General features: G+C 48.4%; 1 protein-coding gene across 2 annotated transcripts in view; it reads right to left on the bottom strand.

Moving 5' to 3' along the window:
• The window catches only part of LOC113960003 (GON-4-like protein), a 32503-nt gene that overhangs the window by 16107 nt on the left and 5836 nt on the right, over nt 1-10560 (bottom strand). For both annotated transcript variants that reach the window (XM_027669317.1, XM_027669318.1), the window contains 11 exons: nt 10325-10375; nt 9673-9723; nt 9206-9301; nt 8914-9018; nt 7926-8096; nt 5873-6065; nt 4590-4691; nt 3953-3993; nt 3600-3703; nt 1487-1685; nt 561-647 (listed from right to left, as the gene is read on the bottom strand). In XM_027669317.1, coding sequence (XP_027525118.1) covers nt 561-647; nt 1487-1685; nt 3600-3703; nt 3953-3993; nt 4590-4691; nt 5873-6065; nt 7926-8096; nt 8914-9018; nt 9206-9301; nt 9673-9723; nt 10325-10375 — 1200 coding nt within the window. The remainder of the gene's footprint in view (nt 1-560; nt 648-1486; nt 1686-3599; nt 3704-3952; nt 3994-4589; nt 4692-5872; nt 6066-7925; nt 8097-8913; nt 9019-9205; nt 9302-9672; nt 9724-10324; nt 10376-10560) is intronic.

The raw sequence follows: 10560 nt of genomic DNA, 5'->3' as shown, positions 1-10560 counted from the left end.
CAGACAGGTGAGAGGACACACAGACAGGTGAGGGGACACACAGACAGGTGAGGGGACACACAGACAGGGCAGGGGACACACAGACAGGGCAGGGGACACAGAGAGGACACAGAGAGGACTCACAGACAGGTGAGGGGACACACAGACAGGGCAGAGAACTGCCCTCCACGGGGCAGGCAGGGAACAAATGCAAAAAACCAGCACTAAAATCCTTATTTCTGAGCAGGAACAGAGGATTTACTGCGAGGGAGGCGAGGCCCTGGCACAGGTTATTCCATGATGTCCCATCCCTGGAAGTGCCCAAGGTCACTGCTCCTGTGGAAGGTGCCCCTGCCCATTCCAGAGGGTTGGGATTGGATGGTCTTTAAGGTCCCTCCCAACCCAAACCATTCCAGGACTTTTATTTGTTTGTAATTCCCCCCACTCCCTGGAACCTTTCCAAGGCTCCTCTCTCAGTTTAACGGGATTAACCAAACAAATGAATCTCTCCAAACATCTCCAGTGCTCATCCCAATGAGTTACTGGAGCTCCTGCAGCTCTGATTTCAGGCACATCCTCACCAAAAACATCCTGGTGGTGCTGGCCTCGGAGCTCAGGGCAGGGTTGCAGCTGGCCAGGAGATGGATTTGGGTCAGGAGCTGAACATGCTGGAAGAATAATAATAAAAAAAAAAAAAAAAATCACACAAAGTGGTTTTTTTTCAGTGTATCAGAAATCAAAAAACTTGAAAAGCACAAGTCCAGAGGCACGAGAGAGCAGCCCAAAAACCCCCTGTCTGCAAAACATCTTTTGAACAGCAGAAAACTGAGGGGACAGTTTGACACCCACTGGCAGGAAGTTTAATACACAGAGTTTGAACCCACTGTCTGTGTGATCTCAGGGCAGTTTCTCAGCTTTTGTGCCAAAACCTCACAACCAAAACAAGCCACACAGAGAGGATTTTTTTTTCCCCTAAACAAACAGATCTCTATTTTTTCAGCAACCTGAGCTCTCAGAACTGCCCATTTCTGAAGTTTTACACAGTTTTTTCACGGTGGGAGGGGGGGAAAAAAGAAGAACCTAAATCAGATCAGGAATAACATTCTCAGACAGTGATAAAGAAGGTGTTGAAAAGAGAGATTTGGACAGACAGTGATAAAGAAGGTGTTGAAAAGAGAGATTTGGACAGACAGTGATAAAGAAGGTGTTGAGAGGATTTGGACAGACAGTGATAAAGAAGGTGATGAAAAGAGAGGATTTGGACAGATCAGAGTCAGGATTCCAAGGTGGCCAAGGCCATCCCACGTGAGAAGAGATGCCCAGGAAGCAGCTCTGATTCACACACTCAATTCCAATTGTCCTTCCATGTGCAATCAATCCCTAACAACAGCCAGGCTCAGCATTTCCAAGGAATTCCTTTAAGGAAGCAAAGCCTTGCTGTGCCCTTTGCCCAGGGCCCCCTGGCAAAGGTTCATCAGCTCAGGCCACCCCACGTTTAATTAATTACCTGCTGCATTTGCTGCTGGAGCCTCTTCCTCTGGGCACTGTCCAGGACAAGGCTCTGCAGGGGCTTCTCACTTGGGGGTTTTGATTTTTCAGCCTCCTGGGGTGGTTTGAGGGAGGACTTTTTCATCCTCAGCTGCTCCAGCTGCTCCTTCACCGTCCGGTGCTGCTCGTTCAGCAGGTTGGCCAGAGGTTCCTCGAACCTGTTTGCAGCCAGGGAGAGCAAAATACAACAAACCAAGGGTTTAAAAACCCTTCCTGTTGATCCAGAATATTTTACTCTATCTGGGATTCACCACAGTTCACTCACAGTTCATTACCTGTGCTCCTCAAACACTCCCCAGTTTGAAAAACACCCAGTTATTTACACTGGGTAAGTCTTCTGACCCACCCCTGCACTGCTGATCGCCTCCCCAAGGTATTTTGGGGGGCATTTTATCACCTGGAGGGTCTCCAGAAAGACCTCAGGCTGCTCCAAAAGCTGTCACTTTATTAAAAAAAAAAATGAACAAATAAATTACCACCCAGCTTCACGCAGAGAACTCTGCTAGAGACCCTACAACAAGTAGCAGAAAAGAGGATGTACTTGCCACCACCCTTTCAAAAACAGTTTTAACTATCCCCTGTTATGATTTCATTTTTATCTATTTTACTTTAGCTACATCAGTTAATACCCTGATTTCTGCTGGTTATCACCTTCTCTGACAGGCCTGGAGTCACTTGTAAGTCAAGTTGTTCTGTGATGCCCCTAATGCAGGGTATCATAAAAACAACAACAAACCCGGCAAATAAAGATGTTTTATGGGACATCTAAAAATCCTGTGTGCAAAGAAAACCAGGGGAGAAACAATTGCAGAACTGCCCACCAAGGAAAAACAAATGAAACACCGAAATGCATAAAAATCAAACCCAAATGCATAAAAATAATAAAAGAGGGAATAAAGCTTCCTGGCTTTTCAGCCTGTAGCTGGTTTTACAGTTGCTGAGCTCCCCTCTGGCACTGCTCATCCCAGAGGGAGCATCCAGGAACTCCAGCCTTCACTTTAGCTCCCTTCCCAAACAGACACAGCTGCACCTCGAGCTGCTCTGCCCCATAAACAAGGAGACCCCACTGCTCCTGCTGCCCCCCTTTCCAGAGCCTGCAGCTGGAAAATACAGAGGAATTGTCACCCAGAAAGAAATCATGGAATGGTTTGGGTGGGAAGGGACTTAAAGCTCCTCTCATTCCACCTCCCTCTAGACCACGTTGCTCCAAGCCCCGTCCAGCCAGGGATGGAGCTGCTTTAGCCCCTCTCCTCAAGGTGCTGTTGAACACAACCCAAAAATCATATCAAAAGCCAATTTCCAAGCTTTAGAGTCACTTCATTCCCAGACCTCAGCTGTCCCAGGCCTCATTTGCCATGAAAAGGCCAACATTACAGCAAGTTATTCACTCAAACTGAAGGTGACACACTCGGTCAAACCCTCAGGTGTCCCTCCCTTGCCACCCCAAACCCACCAGGGCAGCAAGAGAACCTCACCCTCCCCTTTAAGAAGGTGAAGATTCAGATCGGATGTTACAAAGAAACCCTTCCCTGCCAGGCTGGGGGGGCCCTGGCACGGGTGGCCCAGGGAATTATGGATTCCCCATCCCTGGAAGTGTCCCAAGGCCAGGTTGGAGCAACCTGGGCTAGTGGAAGGTGTGGGAATTAGTTGATCTTTTAGGTTCCTTCCAACCCAAACCATTCTGTGACCCTGTGTTCAGCACAGAGGTAAAGAAGCAGGGACAGAATCCTCCTGCCTTGTTGGGAACTGTCACCACTCTGAGAGGCCTTGGCTGCTTCACTGAGCTGCAGCACCAATCTTGGAGTGCAGACACTCTTCTGAGCGTGTCTCTCTCTGAAAGGACACATTGTCACTGCTGTCACCTCCTCCAGATGCATCACAAGCAGCAAAGTTAAACGTGGCACCCGGAAAAAAAGAGGGTCAAGTGCCCAATCCCACAAACTACAACATCCCAGAGCTCTCTGAGCTGCCCAGGCAGCTCCATGCCCAATCCCACAAATTAAAACACCCCAGAGCTCTCTGAGCTGCCCAGGCAGCTCCTCTCTTTTTCCCCCACAACCAAAGGCTCCCACCTGAGGGCCTGGGGGGTGTTAAAGCTCGGCCTGGACTCGGTGACAGCGTCTTCATCCTCGGGGCCTTCGTCTTCCATGTGGGAGAAACCCATCTCGTCCTGGAACTGCAGAGAACACAGAGCCACAGTCCAGGGGGGGAACACCCAGGGAGCACATTCCCACTGCCTTCAGTTAATAAAGCTCAGGAAGAGCCCCTCAGCACAGACATTCCCCCCTGCAGGCACTCAAGGAAGTTCCCACAGATGATCCCAAGCCTAAACTGACCCTGCTGTGGCCTCCCCAGAGCCCACCCTTGGTGCCTCCCCACATTTCATGTCACATCCAACAGCTCTTTCCCTCAGCTCATCACTTACTGTCTCAAACAGCTCCTCCATCAGTTCATTCACTTCCTTTTCTGCAAGCAAAAATCAAAAAGAAGTGTGAATATTCCTCCTCTGAGGAACACTCAGCAATCCTGTCATGATATTAAGTCATCTAAGGAATTTCCCTCACAAAGGGAAACCCTCCTCTAGCAGAGAGGATCAAAAAGGAAAGGCCCCTGATAACTCCCTTTTTAATTCTGGGCCAAAAATACTTCACTGAGATTGTTTGGATTCAAAAATACAATATAAAACCTCATTTTCACAACTGAATTCAAAGTTATGTTAACCTGTAATAACACCTAAAGGAACTGTGGTTTCCTGCAAAGGTGGAAAGTGGTATCTTTATAAAATAAGTTGAAGACTGAGAGGACTTAGAGAAAATTTAATTACACTCAAAAACAAGGCAAACATTCAAGCCTGAACTGGCTGAAGCTTCCAGGTTTATTATCACCACCCAAACATTGCTGCTCAGGCTTTGCCGCAGGGTGAAGCTCCCACAAAGCCAAAAGCTTCAGATTTTAATCACCCTACACTGCAGAAATCCTTGCAACAAACCCTTCCCCACGTGAATCAGGAGCCAGGAGGGGGGGATTCCCCAGGATTCCCCGAGGATTCCCCAGGGACTCACTGGTGATCCTCACTGCACGGTCGTTCCTGAAATCCTCCGTGTCCGGCTCGTCCAGATCCTCCAGGAAGTTGTACTCGGGGTCATCGTCGTCATCAGCTTCATCTGAGGGGAAGCACATCTGGGGGTGTCACTCCCCTGCCCCCAGGGCCACCCAGGAGCACTTTGTTCCCTGCCTGACCAAGCACAGGAAGGGCTGGAATTGTTGCCTTTCCCGTTTTAAAGAGCCAGCTGGATTCCCCGGGACCAGAGTTTCACCAAAGTTTAGTTTCACACAGTGACATGAGTTCAGTTTGTGCTTCATGTTCAATTTACACGGGTGAAGATCGACTGGAACCAGCTGTGGGCAACCAGTAAACACGGGAGGAACAGGAGGTGAAGCCCCAAAGCTTGTCCCTGTTCTTTCCCAAAGAACAAAAAGCTGTTTCTCCCCAAACAGGTCCCTCTCAAGGAGCAGGACACGCTCAGGGTCAGCTGTAGATGCTCAGGATGCAGCACAAGGGGTTAAACCCACTCCTTTCCTTTGTGCTGGACAGTGAATATTCCCAAGTGAGGCCCCTGAGGGTTGAAAACTCTCACCAAGGTCCCTGGGGGAGATGAGGGGAGCTGGGGGCAGGTGAGGTTCACAAGGACATCAGGTATGAACAGAAAACAAAGTTTTGGGCTTTCAACATAACACCACAGGATGGCTTGGGTTGGGAGAGGGCTTAAAGATCATCCAGTTCCACCCCACTGCCATGGGCAGGACACCTTCCACCATCCCAGGCTGCTCCAAGCCCCATTCAACCTGGCTTTGGACACTTCCAGGGATCCAGGGGCAGCCACAGCTTCTCTGGACAACCTGTGCCAGGGCCTCCCCACCCTCACAGGAAGGAATTTTTTCCCAGTATCCCATCCAACCCTGTCCTCTGTTGGTTTGAAGCCATTCCCCCTTGTCCTGGCCCTCCAAGCCCTGTAAACAGCCTCTCTCCATCCTTTCTGGAGGCTCCTTCAGGTCCTGGAAGGCCACAGTCGGGTCACCCTGGAGCCTTCCCTTCTCCAGGTTGAACAATCCCAACCTTCCCAGCCTTTCCTTCCAGCAGACCTGCTCCAGCCCTGCTCACCTTGGTGCCTCCTCTGGTCTGGTTCATGTCCAGCCTCTCCCCCAAATCCTCCCCCCTCTGCTCATCCCCAGCCCGGATCGACCCCGGGCGTTGCCCCGACGCCGGCGCAGCCCCAACCCTCGGTTTATTAAACCCCAAAACCCCAAAACCAGTGACCAAACCCCCCCAGATCCCCCACCTCACCTTCATTCTCCACGTCGTCGTTCATGAGCCCCCCCAGCCACCTCTTCCACTCCTCATCATCGGCCGTGTTGGGGTCGTACATGTCGGGGGTGATGTCGGGCGCGCGCAGCTCGGCCTCCAGCTGCCCCAGGGGCACGTCCTTCAGGGGCCTCTTGGAGCGGGTCCTGAAGGCGATCAGGCTGTCCTCCAGGGGCTGCCCAGGGGCAAGGACAGCGCTGTCACCATGGCCCTGCCCTCCCCAGAGCCCAGCACGGGCACCACCCCGCTCCTGCCACCAGGAATCCTTTGGTTTTGGGGCGGGGGGAGCCGAGCTCTGCCCGCTCTCCCTGGTCATAAATTCATTATTGTTCCTTTATCATCCCACACTGGACTCTCACCAGTGGTTTCCACTCCCACTGTTTGATTTTCACCCGTGTTTAACTGTGTTTGCCCCTGCACTGTCTGCCACTAACGTGGGGCAGAGCACAGGGTTGGCCTTTCACCCTCACCCGGGGCACAAACACTTCCCATCACTGACACCAGACAGGGCTGAGCTCACTGACTCAGCTGCCAAATGGGTCACAGCAAAGAGTTAATGGTAAACAGTTAGTTAATAGTAAAGAGTTAATAGTAAAGAGTTGAGAGTAAAGTTAGTTGAGAGTAAATAGTTGAGAGTAAATAGTTAGTTGAGAGTAAATAGTTGAAAGTAAATAGTTAGTTGAGAGTAAATAGTTAATAGTAAAGAGTTGATAGTAAATGGTTGATAGTAAAGTTAGTTAATAGTAAATAGTTAGTTAATAGTATACAGTTGATAGTAAATAGTTAATAGCAAAGAGTTGATAGTAAATGGTTGATAGTAAATAGCTGATAGTAAAGTTAGTTAATAGTAAATAGTTAGTTAATAGTAAACAGCTGATAGTAAAGAGTAAGTTAATAGTAAATAGTTGATAGCAAAGAGTTAGTTGATAGTAAAGAGTTGATAGTAAAGAGTTGATAGTAAAGAGTTGATAGTAAAGAGTTGATAGTAAACAGTTAGTTGATAGTAAATAATGAATAGTAAATAGTTGATACTAAATAGTTGATAGTAAAGAGTTAGTTAATAGTAAAGTTAGTTAAGAGTAAATAGTTGAGTAAAGAGTTGAGAGCAAAGAGTTAGTTGATAGTAAATAGTTGATAGTAAATAGATAGTTAATAGTAAAGGGTTAGTTAATAGTAAAGGGTTAGTTAATAGTAAAGTTAGTTAATAGTAAAGTTAGTTAATAGTAAAGAGTTGATAGTAAAGAGTTGATAGTAAAGAGTTGATAGTAAATAGTTAGTTAATACTAAATAGTTTGTTAATACTAAATAGTTTGTTAATACTAAATAGTTTGTTAATACTAAATAGTTGGTAGTAAATAGTCAGTTAATAGTAAATAGTTAGTTAATAGTAAATAGTATTGGATAAGCAATTTCCTCAGCTCCAATTTGGAACTGAGCTCAGTTCCAAATAAACTGGACAACCAATTTCCTCAGCTAGTAAACAGCTGATAGTAAACAGTTAATAGCAAATAGTAAAAACTGCTCCTGCAAAACACAACTCAGCCAACAGGACTGCTGGCAAAAAGGAGAACTATTCTCATTAGTGTTGTAAATGTCAGAGAGGTGCATTTAACAGCCAAAATAAAGGCAGTGAGAGACTCATGAGCACAAAGTGTAGTTACAAGAAACTAAAAGTCTATGTCACTAACAACATTCCTTCATTATCTATGTGTATAATATAGATATACATATATTATATATATATTTATACATATACACACTATAGCTACTTCAATTCTCCCACAGAGCCACTGTGGAGATCCAATTCCACAGGATCACAGACCCACAGAATCGTCTGGGACCTTAAAGGGACCTTAAAGGGACCTCAGAGATCACCCTGTCCCAACAGGGGACACCTTCCCCCAGACCAGCCTGCTCAGGGCTCCATTTATGATTTAAAGGAGAGCAGAATGCACCGAAAGCAGGGGCAGAAAACCCCAGAAATCCACCCGATTTCTGCCCAGTTTTGGCCCAAGTGACCCCCCCAGAGCTGTACCTGGAAGGAGTCCATGCACACGGGGCTCGAGGCCAGCTCCTCGTCCACCGCGTGCAGCTTCTCCATGAACGTGCTGTCCTTGCTCTGCTTGGGTTTGGGAGGTGGTGGAGGCCCCATGGGAACAACCTCAGCACTGATGTGCCTCACAGCAGGTGGAGTGACCTTCTCCACCTAGTCAGAAAGGCCTTGGTGTTAAAAGGTTGGATTTAGAGCCTGGATATTTCCAAGGACAGGATAAAGCCTCTTTTTTGTTGTTGTTGTTTTTTTCTTGGCCTGGCACAAGAAGGAAGGAGGGAAAAGCTTCTCAGGAGGAAATGGATTCCTCGTGTTACACTCACTTTGGTTCTCAGAAAGCAGAGAGATACATCAAGACTTGCAGGAAAGGAGATGTTTGGAGGGTTTGAGTATCAGCCTCAACATTTCTAGAGCTGATAAATGAGTTATTGTGGCAGAATCCAAACCCATGGTGAGCAGAATGGGGAAATATCAATATAATATTGCTCTTTCTGACTGCAGGGGCAGTTCTCAGCCACTTCTCTGCTGATCCTTGGTCCTTATCACTCTGCACCTTCCACCCCCACTGAGGTGACAGTGCCCAGTCACCACAAACACCTTCGTGCTTCTACAAAACCCACTTTCTCCTCTTGAGCCAAGCACAGACAGCAACTCCCCTGCACTCCCCCCACAAATAACCACAAAAATAACCATTATCTGAGACAATAACTGTTATCTGAGACAATAACTGTTATCTGAGACAATAACTGTTATCTGAGACAATAATTATCATCTGAGACAATAATTATCATCTGAGACAATTGTTTCCATTCCAAGATCTTTAAGGGCTTATTTCGGACTTCACTGGCCACGCAGCAGCCAAGGCAGGGGGACCCCAAACCCACCCAGCACCCGGATTTGGGGCTAATAAATCAGGAACGAGGACTGTGAGTTGGTTCTGGAGGAGGAAGGGGCTCCCCCCCCCCGGATTTACCTCACAGGGGGTCCCCCCCTCCTCGTCGGACGAGCGCCGGGCCCGGGATCTCTTGGCCCCCCGAGGGGAAGAGGCCGTGCTCTCCACATCACTCTCCAGCAGGCTCTGCAGGGCAAGACAGGCAGAAGGGCCTCAAACTCTGCTCCAGCCAACATCTCAGAGGCTCTTTTTTAGCCAAGTTAATAACAGAGTGACAAAGGAACATCACTAGAAGGTCCGGGATGACTCACAAGGAGTGAGCTAAAATAAAGAGGGTTCTCCTGCCTCAGACCTCTGCACAAGCTGCACTCACCTCTTCTGCAGTCTCATCCTCATCCTCATCATCAGGCTGGTACTCCTCATCAGACGAATCATCCTCCTCCAAGGGAATGTCCACAAACTGGGGTGGCTGCAGCACAAGAGGAGTGATTCCTTCACTTATGGGAGGCATTAAATCCCATCAGAAAGACTCTGTGTCCTGCCTTTGAACAGGGAAACGTGCACAAGCAGCCAGAGGCCGTGTAAAGTTCTTCCATTTGCCCAAATATTTTATGGGAAAAGGCAGAAATCAGAACAAAAATAGAGAAAATAAAATCGAAGTAACAACCCTGGGGGGGATTTGTCAAGTTTTGGGCAACAGGAATTTTTGCTGTCTCAGGGTGGGAATCTTTTTACCGGGCAGGACAAAGAGCTGCAGGGTCAGAGCAAAGATTTCTGACTGAGGGAACACCCCAAAGCCCAGAGAGAAGCTGCTCCAGCCCTCCAGAAGATCCCACTCACCTTCACCTCGTTCGCCTTCTTAATGGGGGAAATGTTCCACGTCGGGATCACCTGGGGAGAGCAGAAACCCCAGAGCTGCTTCAGAGCTGTTCCCACAGCTTAAAGGGGGCTCTTAAACCAAAGGAGCACCTGAGCCCGACCTGCACAGTGGCCAAGCAAGAACCAGAGCTCAGCCAAAGGCTCCAAACCCTCCTGGGATCTCCAGGCTGCAGCCTCGGGACAAAGGGATTCACTGCCCTGCCCAGCCCTGCCCTGGCCCTGTGCTGCTCAGCTCCAACCAACTCTCTCTTACACCTTTTTAACTGTTGTTTTTTTTTTCCACTGCAAGACTCCACCACGTGAGAGCTTTTAAACTCCCTTCAGGAGGCCCCAAAACCCAAACCAGCCACAGAACACCCTGAGCTGGAAGGGACCCATGGGGATCATCCAAACCCAGCTCCTGGCCCTGCCCAGGACACCCCAAAATCCTGTCCCTGTTGTCCAAACCCTCCTGGAGCCTGGTCAGTGCCCAACCACCCCCTGGGGGAAGGATTTTCCCAATATTCCCCTAAAACCCCCCCTGACAGAGCTCCAACTGCTCCCTCAGGCCCTGCCCCTGCTCCCCACCCAGGGAAGGGGAGGGTGCAACAGTAAAAGCAGATTTCAGACTCACCACCCCTTTCTCCACAACCTCCTTCAGTTTGGAACGAGTCATTTTGGGCTCCTGAGGGTTTAAAACAAGACAAGAGCCACCAATTCAGCCATTTGCCTTCACTGCAGACTCTTCCCCAGCAACTCTTTACTGTGAAATTTTCTTTTTCCTTTAAATTCACCCCTTTTAAATCCACCCCCCTTAAATTCACCCCCCTTAAATTCACCCCCTTTAAATTTACCACCTCTAAATTCACC

The sequence above is a fragment of the Corapipo altera genome, unplaced genomic scaffold (assembly GCF_003945725.1).
Source record: "Corapipo altera isolate COAL_440 unplaced genomic scaffold, ASM394572v1 198, whole genome shotgun sequence".
NCBI classification, from domain to species: Eukaryota; Metazoa; Chordata; class Aves; order Passeriformes; family Pipridae; genus Corapipo; species Corapipo altera.
Note: the sequence above shows the minus strand (reverse complement) of the source record. Positions and strands in the feature narration are given on the sequence as shown.